Here is a 17,872-nt window from a genome sequence, read left to right as displayed (position 1 = left end):
GCCCCCCACCCCAACCCCAGGGCAGGGTCTTGTCTCAGTCTCCTCTGTGTCCACAGGATCCAGAGCTCTCAGTAAAAGTTTGTGGAAAGGATGAATGAATGAATTAACGAGCACTTGAAGGTAGGGAGCAAGCACTTAGGAGCTCTGAGTTCCAGGCCTGTTGGATCCTCACCTGCACCCTGCCCTCACCAGGACACCTCTCTCTGGCCCCAGAGAAGAGGGTCTCAGGGTGAAGGGAGGAGTCAGCAGGGCCACTTTTGAGTGACTGACAGACGACAGAGCTGACCTCAAAGTCAGAAAACCTAGCCCAAATTCCAGGTACACTACTAGGGAGCCTTAGGCAGGCTAAAAAGAGTGGTGACTACTATTCTGCAACATGGGTATTACTATCAATATACCTATTTTACAGAAGAGGAAGTAGAGGCTGAAAGGTCAAGGGACTTGCCCAAGGTCACACAACAAGCATCACCACCCCTACTTCCCCTCTTTGCTTCTGCCCCTGTCTGTGCTATGAAGAGGTGGGGCTCAGATCCAAGTCTTCCAGCAGGGGACCATCTGTGGCAGTGTAGCAACAGGAGGGACGGTATAGCAGATCCCCTAATATGGGCCCCATCAGCCATCTCCAGCCAGGAAAGCCAATCTGCCCTTTCCCAGGCACCCCTTCCTTCCCCACCCACAGCCCTGGGTCCTCAACTACTATCCCAGGAGGAGCCTAAAGTCCACGAGATACCCATGAACTTCAGCTATTCCTGGGAGGGTAAGGAAGTGGAACGGGAGTTTGGGGCCTGGGCCCGCCCCTCACACTGGCATGGCCACTTCGTCATATTCATCTCGACCTTCCTCCTCATCAAAGGTCAGCTTCGCATCATCTGCATCCAGCTAGAGGGGAGGAGAAGAAAGGAGAGGACTGAGAGGCCTGGGGGCTAGATGAGCCCTCGTTGGGTGCTTAGAGGCACCTCTGGATGTGGGAGTTCTTGGGCAAGTCCTGTTCTGTTACCGCAGCCTCTGGGGATTGGTCTAGATGGCCAAAGAGGGAGAAGCCCTAGGGGATCTGGTATCCCAGCAGGGGAGGGCCCAAAGAGGGTACCCAAGGGACCCCTTCACCAGGGCAGCTGCACAGTGACCTGTGTCATGTTGTGGAAGAATTCTGGTAGAGGAGCAACTCTGTCCCAAATGATTTTGAAGACCAAAGGACTAGCTGCTCAAGGGTTGGCACAGCTCCCTGGGAGCACATCCTGTGTGTGTTTAAATACTTTCACCAGCCCCGTCATCATTACTACCTTTATAGGTGAGCAAAACAGGGCTGCAGGGATGTGAGGCCCCTGGCTCTGGATTATATGCTAGGACATGGAAGGCTGAGACCCAGTCACAAGCTCCAGACCTGGACTATACCCGTGATGCTGTCCTGCCTGCCCTAGTTCTGAGATGCACCCCTCACATTATCCCAGCTCCTGTGCCCCAAGCCCAGGCAGCCACTCACACACTGCAGCTCCAGATTCTGGAAGATGAGTGGTAGCAGGTAGCGTCGCAGGGGCACAGTGAGGATGAGGACAAAGGGCAGGGCAAGGGAGGCGGGTGTGGACTTCACCACCCACAGCACTACCAGGCAGATGATCTGGATGCCCGTGAACAGGTGCATGCGCCAGGTCACCACCTGCAGGCAGAGGCTGGGGTCAGTGCCTGCCTACCCCAGCACGCACCCATCCTACCCTTACCCCCACCCTGGCTGGGCAGCAGAGGACCCTGTACCCGTTTGACGTAGGGCACATCTGGGTGGTACTTGGGTGGCTTGAGCAGAAGCAAGATGCGGTCGAAGAGCTGGATGCCACTGAGGGATGTGACGCCCATGTAGAGGAAGATGCCAAACAGCACAGCCAGGGGAATGCGTGACAGGATGGGCTCCATGAGAATGGACAGGCCTGGGCGGGGGTCATACACACTCAGCCCTGGGTGTCCAGAGGCCCTGTGCCAGGGAGGCCAGGACCTTCTCTGGGACTGAGAAAGAAACCACAGGTGCTGTGTAGAGCCTTTTCTATGAGTCCTCTTAATAGACTTTACCCCCATTTTACAGATGAGGCAAGTGGCTCAGAGAGGTGAACAACCCACCTAAGGCCACACAGCTAACAGGGAGTCAGACTCTCCAGCCTGCTTGACTTAAGTTCACTCCTTTAACCTAGTAGGGGTCACAGCGGTAAGAGAAACACCTTTTCCCTCACTCCAGTCCAGAACCCCATCATCATCCTCCACCTATCCGAATCCAAACCTTCCCCTAAGTAACATCAATTTTACCTCTAAGCAGCTTTCTGACTCTCCATCAATGACCACAGCACTGCCTACCTTGGACCCAGCTGGGTTCTTGGCTGCTCCAGGACAAGGATCAATCCAGTGACCTTTCTGTCTTCCACCCCCAAACCTCTAAGACTGTGCCCCTTGTATTAGCATAGAGCAGCTGAGTTGGAAGAGATCTGGGGGCATCTAACTGTGCAGACAGGGAAACTGAGACCCAGAAAAGAGGAGGATGTCAAGTTAGCAGCAGGACAGGGCTGGAACCCACAGTCCATTGAACCGTGGACAAGTTCAGAAGGCAGAGCCTGGCCTAGAGAAGGCCCCAGAAGAGAGGTCCCCTTCCTACCCTGCTCTGATTCCCCTCCCAAATGCCTCGACATTTCTTTCAGGGTACTCCTCGGGTAACGAGTGTTGGGTGGATGTGGGCAGCAGGTGTGTGGGGACTTGGCTGCAGCATGGACAGGGCCAGGGGGCATTAGACTCTAAGGGCAGAGCAGGAAGGTGGGGAGGGGCTGGCACGCACTCACCCACAAGCACAGAGACCAGAAGCCCACTGATCCGTTGCTCCTTGACCTCCTGGATCTGGGCTGCAGCCCCTGGGGTGCTGACCTTGCTCATGACGGTAAGGGCATTAGCATGGGTGACAGAACGCACTGTGGTGGCACTGAGCCAGGGCATCCCAAAGAGGGCAGCCAACCCGCCCATGCCCACGACCAGCAGCAGGTCCATGTGGAAGCCAGAGCCCTTGATCATCTTGCGCTCAGGTTTGCTGATTATAAGCCTGGCAGGGGGATAGAGGTCAGGGGTAAGTAGGGGCTCTCCCCAGCCCCATCCTTCCTCCTCCACACTCAGGTGCCTCACACCTCAGTTCTGTCTTCTGTGCTCCTCCCTCTGTGAGTTCCTTGCCCCTCCCTCCCTGTCATGAGAATGAGGACTCTAAGAACAGAAGTGTCCGCAGAACAATCCACAGGGGAGTCACTGGCTAATGAAGCTCAAGCTTCAAGATCGTTGCTTCACTGCAAACTCAAACTACTGGGCTTAAGCAATCCCTTTTCTGAATAGCTGGGACTTCAGGTGTGTGCCACGATGCCAGCTAATTTTTAAATTTTTTGTGGAGACGAGGTCTCACTCTGTTGTCAAGGGTGGTCTCAAACTCCTGAGCTCAAGCAATTCTCCTGCCTTGACCTAAAATGCTGGGATTACTGGTGTGAGCTACCACACCCAACCTCATTTTGCATGCTTTTGCTTAAAAAGTGCTGTCCAAGTTATACAACTTCAGATCCCACAAAACCTGCCACTTCTGCTAGGTGGGAAAGCTGCATGTCCCGCTGAGACTAGTTTGCAGTCCTCAGTCTCTTGCCTGCCTAAGACCTATCCTCTTCCCTTCCCTACCTCTGACCCTCCCAGGCCTGCCCCCTCCCAACGCCCCCATCTCTTACGTGGTGATCTGAGACTCAAGGAATATGAGGATGAAGACCAGCAGAGCAGGCAGGGCGGAGGCGAACATCATCCAGATGGGGAAGGCGGAAAACAAGCCCAGTGGGTGGATGACCCAGCCACGGGCAGAGGAGTTCGACACCTTGAGGCCGTCCGGCACTGCGAGTTTCTGTGGGAGGGGGCAGCTGGTGAGAACACCAGGAGCATGGGGACCCAGGGTCCTGGGTGTCAGGGAGTTGGGTTGGGGGCACTTGGGAACTTACTTATACTGAGCACCTACTCTGAACCCAGCCACTGCACTAATCCCTTTACACCATCTGCTTATTCCCAACTTTATAGATGAGGAAACAAGATCAGAGAGGTTATGCAGCTTGCCCCACATCCCACAGCTATTTAGTGGCAGAGCTGAGATTCGTGCCCAAATCTGTCTGGTTCCAAAAGAGACTTTTTTCTGCTCCCCTGGTTTAAGGAATAAAGGGGTCAATCTAACCCAACCCCTTGCTTTGGCCAGAGGGGTCCTGTGAGGGGAAGAACCTGGGGCTCTTGGGGGTGAGGGTGGCAGGGAGGGGGTAGAGGGAGTCCTAGCTGGCTTCAGGTTGGTGAAAGCTGTTCTGGGGAGCATGCTGGGGGAAGGAAATGAAGACCTGGAGGGGGTCATGGGTTTGATCACTGGGAGGAAGGGTCACCTGAGTGTAGGTATCCTCAATGAAGAAATCCACCAGAACCATGATCAGGATGGAGATGGGGACCCCGAAGTCCCCAATGATCCGACGCAGCTGGAGGCAGATGAAAGGACAAGTGGTCAGTGGTTACTCTCATCCTGCCTCTCTGCTCCTCTGCCCTGCCCCCACACTCACCCAGGGGCATGCTCTTCCCAGGGGACATACTGGCATCTACTTCTCTGACCTGCACGCGACTACACCAGTCTCCTTTATTCTTTCCCGGCCCCAGCCCCAACCCCGGCCCCATAGCTTCTTCACCCCCAAGAACTGTCCATTCACCAGTGGGTTCTCAGTCTAGGTGTGCCCAGAAAGGGAGACAGGCTCACATGCAGAGTGAAACCCTGAATAAGGAGAAGCCTAGAGAAGCTTGGAATTGGAAATAGAAATCTGGGGAAAGAAGGGGAATTAAGGGTGCTTTTTTCCAAAGCTGGGATGAGAGATTTGGACTGAAATAGAACAGTGTAGGCAAGGATGAGTGTGGGGGGGGTATGCTGACCTTGCCAGGGAAGTAGGAGCTGTTCTTGAACTTGCGCAACATCATGGCAAAGAAGAAGGTGCCGGCCATGAGCACAAGGGAGAGGAGGGCTGTGTTGGGCAGGGGGCCCTGAGGTTTGGGCACCATCAACACATTGGGGTTATAAGTCTTCTGTAGTGGGTGGTCCTGGAAAATCTGAAGCAGAAAACCAAAATATCCTGTTTCCTCCCATCCTTGGCTAAGGCTGGAAAGTATCAGCTAAATCTACCCAACACTGCCATTCCATCCACCCATCATCCAGTCAGCCAGTCATCATCCATCCATCCAACCATCATTCATCCATTCATTCATCCACCCATTCATCTTCCTCAACTAACATGGTAACAGAGGAGTGATGGGATTCTACAGTATGGTTTTCAGGCATGAAGAGTAAGTTAGACTTGGGTGGGGTGGGCCACAGAGGCAATGAGTGCATGTGTGTACATACAGGACCTGGGAGGACAAGAAATAATTGCCAAGGGAGTTTTTAAAAAGGACCTAAAAGACCTGGACTCAGAACGCCCCTCCAACCAACAGGGGAATACATATAGCGTCCACCCTTTCTCCATATAAAATGCAGATTAGGAGGCAACTTGAGATGACAGAGATAAGCTAAGGGGCAGGGCACTCAGTCTGCAGGCCCTACAGTTTATGAGGACAAGTGCAGGAGGGGGAATGAGGGACTTCAGAGCCTCCAGAATCCCCACTGCCCTCGCTATGCACGCACTGTCCCATGCCCAGTTTGTCACACACTTGCCTACAGGTCACATCATGTGTAATCATGAACTGGCCATGTGCACACAGGTGCACAGTCATACAGAGTCACTCTGCACAGGTAGGGCAAGAATACTGGGCCACAGGCAGCAGGTGTCAATACACATGTGGTCAGTCAACACAGCAGCACATTCCTATGTACAGATATTGACAACACACAGACACATTCATTCCCATAGTCATACGCACAGTCACACAGTTATGTACATCGGTGGAAACAAGGCCACACAAATGCTGTACCAATGAGTGAAATGACACACACAGCCACGTGGTCTTGTACATAGTTTGACAGGTGCATTCATATCCGCAGGGGCCCCACCTTGATCAGCTTGTAGAAGGTCTCATAGATGAAGATGAGGGAGATGAGGAAGGAAAAGATCTCCTGGGTGTAGCGGGAGATGAAGCGGACCATGAAGCTGCCCTCGAAGGCCACCACCAGCACCACCAGCAGGATGAGCCAGAAGCCAATCCAGGCTCTGCCCACAATATACTCCAGGCCATTGCTCTCACAGAACTGCAGGGCAGTCAGAGGGAGTGAGATCAGATGGAGTCTCAGGCACCAGGCAGGTGGGGCCCAGGGTCAGTTACAGGGGCAGACAGAGGCCAGGCCATAGCTACCGAGAAGAAGGCTTCCTCAAACACAAGCAGGGGGCCTGAGAAGCCAAGCACAAGCAGAGGCTGGGCTGCCAGCAGGGCAAAGAGAATGCCCTGCACCGCAGTAGAGATGAGCAGTTCCGACACGCCCATCTGGTTTCTGGTCTTTTCTCCTGTGGGTAGAGGTCACAGTGGGGTCAAAATCAGGAGGCTATTGTGCAAGTCATGGGTAGGCTGTTGCAGGGTCCAAAAGTCAGAAGTCAGGGCCAAGGCAAAGGCCAGAGGGTCAGAAGTGAGAGTTAGGGAGACAGGTGTTGGCACTGACCCAGGAGGCCACCGAAAGTGATGGCAGGTGACAGGGCAGCAAAGTAGATGAAGATGACGGCAGCCAAGACCTGGGGGCTCAGCGCATCTGTGATGTCACTCAGGTAATAGGGGTACCGGCGCCGGACGTCACGCACCAGGCCCCCAAACAGCCAGCCTGTCCGCTGCAGGGGGTCATCTGGGCCTCCAGGGACTCCTGATCCCCCATTCAAGTCTGTGGTGGAGAACAGGGAGCGTAGTTAGGGCAGCAGCAAGGGGAGCCATGGGAGAGGAGAGAGGAGGAGGTGAGAGGGATTGTCTGATGGGAACGTGTGGCAAAGGAGGCTGGCAGGTGTGGGCACAGGGAATGGTGACAGAGGGCTATTTGGCAGGAAGATGGAGGCTGTGCTGGGATGTCTGAGGATCTGTGGGGTCAGAAAGCCTTGGCTGGGCAGGGCAGATACCTAGGCCCTTATAAAAGCTGGGGTCAGGCTTGGCAGGGCTGGGTAGGTAGCGTTTCCGGAGCAGCTCTTTCTGCACAGGCACCAGACTCCGCAGGGCCTGTTCTGAGGGGACATCCGTGGGAGGCAGCACGAGGCTGCTGTCCAGAAAGCTGTTCAGGGAGTCCACCAACTCCCCCCGCCTCTGGGCGAGGTAGGCATCTGTGCGGAACACCTGGGGGCAGGAGAGAGGGTCAGGCCAGCCACAAGATCTGCCAAGCAGAAGGATCCAGGTGTCCACAGCCAGGGCCTACAGGGTCCAGAAGCCTCTCATCCTCATGCTGGGAATTGGGTTTTTTGCCCCTCTCCTACCCTACTCCACACTGAGAAAAAGCTTTGGGGAGACAGAAATGGGGGCTCTGGGTGAGGCAAGGAGGAGCATGCAGCCCTCTCCTCTCCTAACCAGGTGGGTTAAGCAGACCAGATGGAACTGGAGAGACCAGAACAGACCAAGCTAGACCTAAGCAGGTAGAACTAAGACAGAGGGGGCCAGACGAGACGAGCCAGGTCAGAGCCAACAGAGCAGGCCAGACTATACACACATGGACTGCCCTGGACAGGTGGGGTCGAAGTACCTGAATTAGACTGAATGGGTCAAACTAGTGGACCTAAAGTGACCCAGGCTGGTTCAGGGTGGAGAATGGGCTTCAACCACCACCCAGCTCCTGGGCTCCCCCAGCCCTCCTGGCCCCTCCTCACCCTCTCTGACATGAGGGTCGCAGCGGCCCGGCCGAGCTGGGTGTAGTCCGTGTGGGGTGTCTCGGGTCCCAGCAACACAAAGAGGAAGCGAACAGGCACTGGCTGCTCCACGGCCTCCAGCAATGTGGCCTCCTGTAGCCGCACGAAGCCCAGCACTGGCCGCTCCAGGAAGGCGACACGGCCTGTTGGGAGGAATGAAGGAGTCAGGCCAAGCTAAAGGGGTGTGGGGTGGAGTATTTAAGAGAGGAGTTGCAGGGGTCTGGCCTTAGGGAAGGAAGGCTGGGCCATGACATGAGGCAGAAGCAGGAGTGGGGAGGGCCAGGGGTAGAGATACACCTCTTACCCACTAGTACCAGGGAGGCCTCTGAGTCTGGTGGAATCTTTCCCAGAATTCCCGATGGTGAGGACCCTTCAGTGCCTCCATCTCCCTGTGAGAAGGAGGGTGCTGAAGAGTGTCACCAGGCCACTCCCAGCCCAGGAGACCTGAAAATGCAGCCCCCTCCTTCCCTTCCCATTCTTACTTCTAAACATGTTCAGGTTGGAGACTTCCCAGTTCTCCCTACATATCCCTGTCACAGCCTCACCTGATGACAGAAGAGCTGTGTCTCCAGCGAGGGTTGCTGTGGGAGCAGTGGCTGTGAAGGTTCCCCAGAGCGTTGCAGGACTGCAGGCTTCACACCCCCTAGGGCCTCTAGCTCTCCAGCATGGCTGCAGGACATACAGGGGACATGGGCTGAGCAAGCTGTTTAGGCTGGGCTATCAAGGGTATGAGGGATCAAAGGTAGACCTCAAGTGGGACTTCTCAGAACAGACCAGAGCGACCTTGGAGTAGAAGAATCAGAGCCCTCTTTTAAAGAATGTTGTGGATGTAAGTGGGTGGCCTCTGTCTAGGATGACTAGGTGGGATCGAGAATGAATTGAGGAAAGAGCCATGTCTTGTCTTCCTGCAAACCAGCAGCTCCCAAATTGGAGCATGAAACATGGCCACCTTTTTCAAGGTGTCAGAGGTGGGATCCATAATGGAGGAAAAGTGGGCCCCTGCCTGGTGGGAAGTCTGGACCCTGGGGAAGATCTTGGGGTGGGGGGATGTAGGAGTGGGCCCACTGGGTGTGGAATTGAGATGCGGCAGGCAGGGGCACCTGTGTTTGAGGAGCAGGGTTCGGAGCAGCCCTTCTCGGTCCTGAGGCCGGATCTGCTCCTCGTAGATAAACCTGTCCAGCAGTTGGTTGGCCACTCCGGCCAGAGAGGTCTCCTGCAGATCCAGGAGGACAGTACCTGTAGGCAGTGGAGGGGTGAGCTGGGGGGCTGGCCAACAGTCAACAAGCCTCACGTGAAGCAGTCCCAGAGGGCACAGGGGACTCACCCTTGACAAAGACTTTCTGAAGCTCCAGGAGGCTCCAGAAGGTGAGGTAAGGCAGGTGTGGGCGCCCCCAGACTCCATCCTCCCCCAGGTTCTCCTCCAGTCGCACCCAGTGTGCCACCTCCATCCATCGCAGCTCCTGGTTCTTGTCCATCACCAGCTCCTGCAGCTCCACATAGACCTACAGCCCCACCAGCCTGAGTTAGTCCACCCAGGTGAGGCCATGGGGAGACCAGGGACCCAGGGCATAGTGGGCTCTCAGCAGCTCTGGAGAGAGGTTTCTAAGAAGCCAAGGCCCTGGAGGGCCAGGGGCAGACCTTGTCCTGCGAGCTTGAGAGTCCCAACCTCCTGACCAGGCCTCACCCCACTTCAGAAGGCATTTGGAGAACCTCTAGATCAAAAGGGGGTGCTGCAGTGGCCACTGGAGTGGGAAAGGCATGGGAAGCTAGGGGCCAGTGGTTGAGGCTAGAGGGGCCTGGGGAGTCTTTGGGTCAGTCTCCTGCCTCTAAGACTGTTGAGTAGATGTGTGTCTCAGCATGTCTTGGGGCCAGGTGGCCACTCCCAGGGCCATAGCTGAGGGCCAACCCAAATTCCTAACCAGCTAGACAGTCTGGCGCCCAGCAGGGACCCGGGGGCCGGGCAGAGCAGAGCATGTATTTAATACTGTGCTTCCCCAGTGAGCACCTGACAGCTGAGCCAGGGCCCGAGGGCCTGTGGACTCAGTCCTCAGCAGTCGGGTTATCTCTGCCCAGGGAACTCCCAGGGGCCCAGGTCTCCCTCTTAGTGGGAGTGTCCCCTTCCCTCCCACCTCTTTCCTAGGACCCCCATTCCTTGCTTACCTATTTGCAGGGTCTTCCCCAGTCTGAAGCTGCCTCTGCCCCTTTGCTCCTCCCTTCCCCTGGTAGAACAGTGGGGTTCTCACCTCGTGGGTGCCCGGCTGTGATGTGGTGGCGTAGTCTGGGGCAGTTGGTTCAGTGAGGTGAGCTGAAAACCCAATGGCTGGTTAGTGTCACCCCCAACAATGCCCCTGAGGCCCTTCTGTAAGCGCCTGCTATGAGCCCAGAGGCCCAGGCCTGGCAGATGCCCCTGGGTTGGGCCCCTGGTGGCCCAGTGGGGTATGGATCCCCACACCTCTCCTGGACCCAACCTGGCACCCTCTACCTGAGCCTTGTTGAGGACCCCTCAGATGCAGCTGGGGAGGCCTTGCCATTAGTGTTGAAGGGAGGAGATCTCCCCAGGGCAATTGCCAAGTTCTGAATGGCGATTTTCAAGACCCTCCTAGAGATCCCTCCTTCCCCTGCCACCTCTGGGGCTAGACTCCCTTCCCATGTTCCACCTGCCCACCTGCTTCAACAAGCCTTTGAGCCCAGTAGCTTCTCACAGCCTCTAAGCTGAGCTCAGGCACCAGGGTGGAGGCAGCCCCTTATATTTCACCCCTGATCACCCTTCACCCCTTATATTTCACCCCCCCCCATTTCCCAGAGGAGCCTCTTAACTTCCATACCAATCACCAGCACTTAAGTCCTGTTGACAGTAAATAGGTCCCTGCCTGGGGCTCCCCACCTAAGACCTTGGACAGGCCAAGGAAGGTGATATTGGTTCTTGATGCCTTTCTGCACAGTGGGGTCCCCATAGGCCCTAAGAATAGGCCCAGTGTCTGGCCTGGAAGCTGGCATTAGATGGCAGAAGGTGGCACATGAGCTCATGTCCTGGTCCCAGATGGGCCTGTTTGCCCTCTCACACATGGAAGGGGCACTGTGACAGGTGACTGCCCTGCTCCCCCACTCACCCTCACTCCCACTGCCTCCTGTGATCATTTCAAACAAAACACTGTTTATCCTTCATCAATCAGAATTGCGGGAAGAACTGGCAGAGGAGCTGGGGGAGAAGGTTGTGGAGAAGGAGAGAGGACATGGTCCCCTATGTTACTGTCCAGGGCTCAGCAGCATCCTGGCAGGAGGGAGGAGAGCTCACCTTCTGGTTCCTCCATTTGGGGCACGGAGACACTTGGTTCTTCATATTCCTCCTGCTCTAGAACATCTTCCAGCCCATCTTCATAATTCTCCTGTGGGAAGTGGTGATCAAAGCTGGGTTGTGAGGAGATCCCCAAACCTCCATAAGGGTAGGTGAGGGCCCAGTCCCGAGAGCCTCCAGGTAGGGGCCTTGCAGATGCCAGGAGAAACGTACCTGCAAATCCCCCATGGTTCTGCCTTGAGTGTACAGTTGTCCACAGTGATCCAAGCCTCCAGCATAACCCACGTTGTGGGTCCCTGCCGAGAAGGGGTACAGGGTGAGTGAGGCATAGTGTATCCTGGAGTCTCCAGGTTCTCCTCCCGAGGGGGCTGAATTTCAGTGAAGGGGATGGAAAATGCTGCAAGATGGTGGGGTCAAAGGAAGGAAGCGTGGGAGGGGGCTTGGGGGAAAGAAGCTGGATTTGAAGATGTAAAATAAGGTGTGTAGGGGCTGGAGGAGGGGGCTTAGCTGGGAAGAGGATCCTTGGTTGGCATTAATCTGAGGGTGCTGGGAGGGTGGGGAGGTGTGTAACTGCCCTCTCTGAGCCCAGATTCATACCTGGTTATTTTCCTGCCCATCCTTAGGACTCACCCAACATCAGGGATCATAACCTGTCCCATCTTCAGGGCTTAGCTCCCCTCAGGTTCTCCACAACAGACCCTTTTCTCTCAGAAATGGCTGCTTCCCACTGGGCATGGGGCTACAGCATCCAAGATGATGTGGGTGATCCTGCTTCTCGTCTTGATCTCACCTTGGGCCCCATCTTTCTTAGTCTCTCCTCACCTAAACCTGGACTCCCTGTGGTTTCTAGAACTCAACAAGCCCCATCCTCCCCCTGGGCCTTTGCACATCCTGGATATCCCTTCTCTTAACATCTCAGCCCCTGCAACATCTCAGCTCGAATGTCCCTTCCTCAGAGGCCCTCCCTGACCACTATAGTGCTCAGTGACCCACATTGTCATTTTCTGGTGACTGTCTTTTTTTTTTCTTTCTTTATTTTTTTGAGACAGAGCCTCAAGCTGTTGCCCTGGGTAGAGGCTGTGGCATCACAGCTCACAGCAACCTCCAACTCTTGGGCTCAAGCGATTCTCCTGCCTCAGCCTCCCAAATAGGTGGGACTACAGATGCCTGCCACAGCGCCCAGCTATTTTTTGGTTGCAGCTGTTGTTGTTTGGCGAGCCCGGGCTCGATTTGAACCCGCCAGCTCAGGTGTATGTGGCTGGCACCTTAGCAGCTTGAGCCACAGGCACCAAGCCTGGTGATTGAATTTTTTTTTTTTTAGACGGAGCCTCAAGCTATCCCCCTGGGTAGAGTGCCATGGCATCACAGCTCACAGCAACCTCCAACTCCTGGGCTCAAGCGAGTCTCCTGCCTCAGCCTCCCAAGTAGCTGGGACCACAGGCGCCCACCACAACGCCCGGCCATTTCTTGGTTGCAGCCATCATTGTTGTTTTGGTGGGCCCGGGCTGGGGATTCGAACCTGCCACCTTAGGTGTATGTGGCTGGCGCCTTAGCTGCTTGAGCCACAGGCGCTGAGCCTGGTGATTGACTTTTAATTCACCATCTGACAATGCTCTGGAAGGGAGGCCATGTGAGTGCAAAGGCCCTGCATGTCTCAGTACCCATGGAATCTCCTGCTTCCAGCAAAGTGGTTGCGGTAAAGTAGATGCTCAATAAATACTTGTGAAATGACTGTAATGATGGCTTCCTAAGGGGTCCTGATTGCAGACCTGGTCTCTGGAACCAGAGAGATAGAGTGACCAGGATTCAGCCAGGAGGCCAAAGAGCTTTGGGCCTCAGTTTTCTCAGGCATGTCTCTAGCAAAGAGGAAGGTGTCCCTGCCCCCAGGAACATGAGGACAGGTGCACCCAGACTGGGGAGGGAGCACTTTATTTATTTATTTATTTTTGAGACAGAATCTCAAAAATCACAGCTCACAGCCTTCAACTCTTGGGCTTAAGTGATTCTCTTGCTTCAGCCTCCCAAGTAGCTGGGACTACAGGTGCCTGCCACAACGCCTGGCTATTTTTTTGTTGTAATTGTCATTTTCGTTTAGCAGGCCCTGGCCAGGTTTGAACCTAACCGCTGAGCTATAGGCACAGAGCCAGAAGGGGCACTTTAGAAGGGGACCTCCTTTCCTTCCCTGCCCACCTGCAGTACAGGGCATTGTGGTGACAGGGCCTTGGGTAGGGTTGACAAATGTGCCCAGTCTGTGCCTGGCATTATGCTGAGCTCCAAGGGGCTAAGCTGCACAAGGCATATTCCCCCTCTCAGGAAGCTCCCAGTCCAGGAATAGGGCAACCTAAGTGTCTCAGAGGTGACGTGTTCCCCCAAACAAACACAAATTTCAAGGCCTAATGTGCTGAGTGCTGAAGATCTATGTGGCAGGAGAAAGAGAAGGTGGGTGGGGAGGGGATGGAGCGAGACTGGCAGAGGGTCACTGGGCTGGGCCTGGAGGCACAGGTGGGATGGAAAGGGCAGGGAGCTGGGGTGTGTGGAGGGGCCTAGAGGGTGGACCATGCAGGGCAGGGCAGGTGCCTCACGGTGGGAACAGAAAGCATGTGCAGAAATGCTGGGCAAAGAACTTTCTTTTTGAGGACTGAGTAGTCCTGCAGTCAAGGACAGAAAGAGGGGTGTGACCGGGCCCACCAGACTGGAAAAAGGAGGGGTCCCTGCCATGGGGTGCAAGGTAAGTGACAGCCAGAGGAGGGTTCCAGAGCCTTAGGGTGGGGCCATCCCTACTGTAAGGGGCTTTGTCGCTTGTGGACTCCAGCCACACATCTTTTTTCTTTTCCTCCTCTCCTCCTTCCCTTCCCCCATCTTTATTTTCTTTTTTTCCTTCTCTGGACCTGGGTGACCTAATCCTGAGTGGCCTCAAAGTTGTCTAAGCCGCAGGAGCTCAAAGTCCCACCATGGGGCTTTGGTTTCCCATCTGAGGAGTGGGATGGTCAGAGGGGTCCCCCAGAGCTACAGAATCCAGAGATCCAGGTTGCCTCTCTGCCACTGACTGGCCAAATGGCCATGGGCAGCTCTAGGCCTTAGTCCCTTCATTTCTAAATTGCGGGGGTGGGGGCTTCCCAGTAGGGTTCTGAAGCATTAGTGAGAGAGAAGAGGGGAAAACGGGTTCCTTGAACTCAACTAGGGTTGCAGCCATAACTCAGATTGCTGTCCCCCCTGAGCCCAGTCAGCTCCCCCAGCTATAGGCCTTGTTCTGCCTGGCACCGATAAGAGCCTAGATCCCGATTGCCACCCTGTGTTTGGAAGGGCACCAAACACCTGGCAGACCAGCAACCCAGGGCTGGGCCAGATAAGCGTAAGCAGGACATCTGGAGCCCAGGAGGTGAAGCACAGCTGGGGAAAGGCTGTGGGGGTGACCAGATCACAGGGATAGCTCCATCTCTGTGTGATCACCCCACACTCCACAGACAGCTACGCTTTCTTATCTTTTATAATCCCCAAACCATGCTGTGAAATGGATAATGTCATTTGCCCATTTTACAGACACTAAAGCTGAGGTTCATAGAAGTTTACATGCTTCATTGCCCAGTAGGTAGGTGGTAGAGGCAGGATTAAACCCTGGCCAACTTGACTCTAGCCACATCTCTAAGGGCTATGCTGAATTGCCTCCCGGAAAAGAAACCAACTACTAGCTGGCTTGGAGCTAGTGGTTAACTATCAAGGACTCTGCAGTCAAACTGCCTATGTTTAAACTCCAACCCTGCCATTTACTCTGTGTCCTTGAGCAAGTAAGTGACTCAAACTCTCTATGCCTTGATTTTCTCATCTATAAAATGGGGGTTATCATAATAATGCCTCTTTCACAGACCTGTTGTGAGTATTAAGAAAGTTCAGGCTCGGCGCCTATAGCTCAACCGGCTAAGGAGCCAGCCATGTACACCTAAGGTGGCGGGTTCGAATCCCCAGCCCGGACCCGCCAAACAACAATGATGGCTGCAACCAAAAAATAGCCGGGCATTGTGGCGGGCGCCTGTGGTCCCAGCTACTTGGGAGGCAGAGGCAGGAGACTCGCTTGAGCCCAGGAATTGGAGGTTGCTGTGAGCTGTAATGCCACGGCACTCTACCCAGGGGGACAGCTTGAGGCTCTGTCTCAAAAAAAAAAAAAAAAAAAAAAAAGAAGAAGAAAGTTCATATATAAGGCACTTATAACTGCCTAGCACATGAACCTGGCTCTATGCAAATGTCTGACGTCATTATCCCTGCCACTGAGATCAAGGTCAGACTTGCCTATCTTCTTCCCCTTCTGATTTGCTTTCAATTCCTGTGGAATTAGCCTGAACTAAGTGTTTTAAGATCCTCAGAGGGTGGGAGGATCCACATTTTCCTCCAAATACTCCCCAGGCTGAGGACAGTGACGGGTCCCCCAGGTCGACCCCTAGAACTGTCCCAAATGGGAAGCAGTGTCAGCTGACATCTTGCCTCCTTGGTAGGAGATAAGGTGGCCTGGGGATTCCCATCATAAAATAAGGAGGAGTCTCGTGTGAATGAGACCTGAGTCTGTGGGATCCAAGGGCTGGTCAACAGGAACTTTACAAGAACCCACCCGGGAGGGAGCAGACTTGCCCCCTCACACACACCAGCCACATACATCTCTGCTGTCAGGAGCCACTGGCCACCCTACTCTCCCCAGCTGCAGGTACAAATGGGCCTGTGCCCTTTGGGGCAACACACACAGTAACATTCTCATTCCACCCACCTGTGCCCCCTTGGGGGTCAGTGGCCATGCCCACTTGGGCATAGATTCAGGCTAGGCACCTGCAGAAACTTTAGGGCAAAGGACCACCCCAGCCCTTCCCTACCCTGCCCACCTGCTTTTGAACCTCAGGGTCCCTCGGCGCAGTCCTGCAGCCACCGGTGCCCTCTGTGACCAGCTGAGCTCACACCCGTTCTGACAGCAGCAATGCCTCGGGGCAGCTTGCAAACCCCTGACTCATGCTCCCGCCTCCTAATCTGCCCGCCCCATGGGCCCTGGGAGCCCCTTCTCATCCCCCATCCTGCTCCCACCAAGTACCCAGTAAACAGAGTTATCTCTCACCCGCATCTGGACAGCTGTGACTCTGGCCCGTCCCCACCCTGGGACTGGCCAGTCCCCAAGTTCCCCCAAGGCCCGCCTGACTCCTAGGGTTCTCCTGGGTCTTCCTTTGTGGATTAAGATTTGGTGGCTGGGTTCTTGGGGCTCCCAGCCCCTTGGCAAGAAGGCACCAACTTCTGGAGGTTCCTGTTCTGTCTCTGTCCATCCTTCACTCCAGCCAGGCCCTTTTGCTCTGGCCCAGGTACAAGGGCACCTTCTCTTCTCTCCTCTCCTTGTATCTGCCCTCAGGACTCACTCCTCTGCAATCCTCCCCACGTGGACCTGCTTAGTGTATACAGGGTCCAGGCACCCTCCTCATCTCCTTGCCCCAGACTAGAGTCCCCTAGTCTAGGTGCTAGGAGGAACATTCTCTCTTCAAGATCATGGCTGTCTCCAAAGAACTGGACCCTGGGTACTAAGATGCTGACACTCAGTCAAACCGAAACAATGTCAGGTCAACAAAAACAACCATCCCCACACCGAGCTCTGGAGCTCACAAAGCCCCAATGTCTGGGCACACTAGCTCCTCTGTGGCAGCCTGGCCCAGGCCCCCAGGCCAGAGCAGCGGCATTCTCGGCCCCACCCTGCCTCTCCCCCCAGCCAGTGAGGCAGTCTCTCTTCTCCTTGGGGATGGCCAGGGCCTGGCCACCTATTCCTAGGCTCTGGTTGCTTAAGATACAGAGACCAAAAGATGAGTTCAGATCAGCAAGAATGAAGAGAGGTTTTGGTTCAGTGCCTATAGCTCAAGCAGCTAAGGCACCAGCTACATACGCCAGAGCTGGTGGGTTCAAATCCAGCCTGGGCCTGCCAAAAAACAATTGACAACTACAACCAAAAAATAGCTGGGTGTTGTGGTGGGTCCCAACTACTTGGAAAGCTGAGGGAAGAGAATCGCTTAAGCCCAGGAGTTGGAAGTTGCTTTGAGCTATGATGATACAGCACTCTACCCAGGGCAACAGCTTGAGACTCTGTCTCTAAAAAAAAAAAAGAAAAAAAGAATGAAGAGAGGTTTTAAAGCAGACAGAAAGGGGTGCCATGGACATGGCTCTGAGCACAGGCAGAGGAACCTGTCCTAGGCCAGCCCTGGCACTGACTGGCTGTGGGAACCTGGGCATATCCCTGGCCCGGTCTGGGCTTCAGTTTCCTCATCTATAAAGTGTGGGCAATTGGTTCTGTGGCCACCAGCTGGAAGTCCAGACTCAAGCAGTAGAAACTCAGACACAGAGACAGAGAGGCAGGTATATCCCATAATTCCACGACCCATTTCCTGGTCTCCACCACCAGCCTGCGCTGTGCAGAGAGAGGAAAGGACAGGGCCTCAGACCCCAAACCAGCGCAAGCTGTGCACAGAGGACCTCTGCTCCCGGAATTGTGCCTTCACCTGGTGCTCACACTTAAATCTTACAAACCTCTCAATTCAAAGAGGAGAAAACTAAAGCCACAGAGAGGTGAAGTAGCTTTCCCAGTGAAAAGAATGCCCATGAGCCGGCTGTGGGGGCAGGAGCTTATAGTCCCAGCTACTCAGGAGGTTGAGGCAGGAGGATTGTTACTGAAGGCCAGGAGTTTATAACCAGCTCTCTA

General features: G+C 54.8%; 1 protein-coding gene across 1 annotated transcript; it reads right to left on the bottom strand.

Annotated features, from left to right (window-relative positions):
* Nucleotides 1-16,077, bottom strand: SLC4A1 (solute carrier family 4 member 1 (Diego blood group)). Its single transcript, XM_003786274.3, has 20 exons — nucleotides 16,029-16,077; nucleotides 11,377-11,459; nucleotides 11,164-11,254; nucleotides 10,112-10,173; nucleotides 9,193-9,370; nucleotides 8,969-9,104; nucleotides 8,414-8,537; nucleotides 8,173-8,257; nucleotides 7,830-8,011; nucleotides 7,095-7,305; nucleotides 6,653-6,865; nucleotides 6,352-6,500; nucleotides 6,053-6,247; nucleotides 4,942-5,115; nucleotides 4,410-4,499; nucleotides 3,726-3,892; nucleotides 2,814-3,067; nucleotides 1,750-1,919; nucleotides 1,481-1,654; nucleotides 1-879 (listed from the first exon to the last, which is right to left on the bottom strand). The coding sequence occupies exons 2-20, from the start codon at nucleotides 11,389-11,391 to the stop codon at nucleotides 799-801; spliced, it is 2,751 nt and encodes a 916-aa protein (XP_003786322.1). The 5' UTR covers nucleotides 11,392-11,459; nucleotides 16,029-16,077; the 3' UTR covers nucleotides 1-798.
* Nucleotides 16,078-17,872: the final 1,795 nt, after the last annotated feature.

This window comes from Otolemur garnettii, unplaced genomic scaffold (assembly GCF_000181295.1).
Source record: "Otolemur garnettii isolate 467f Iridium unplaced genomic scaffold, OtoGar3 scaffold00018, whole genome shotgun sequence".
NCBI classification, from domain to species: Eukaryota; Metazoa; Chordata; class Mammalia; order Primates; family Galagidae; genus Otolemur; species Otolemur garnettii.
Note: the sequence above shows the minus strand (reverse complement) of the source record. Positions and strands in the feature narration are given on the sequence as shown.

What these genes read in the sequence shown, in the direction of transcription:
- SLC4A1 (XM_003786274.3), bottom strand. An exon ending in GGCCTCCCTGGTACTAGTGG is followed by an intron (nt 8,012 to 8,172) that starts GTAAGAGGTGTA and finishes TCCTCCCAACAG; the next exon opens with GCCGTGTCGCCTTCCTGGAG. An exon ending in CCTTCTACAAGCTGATCAAG is followed by an intron (nt 5,116 to 6,052) that starts GTGGGGCCCCTG and finishes TTTCTGCTTCAG; the next exon opens with ATTTTCCAGGACCACCCACT.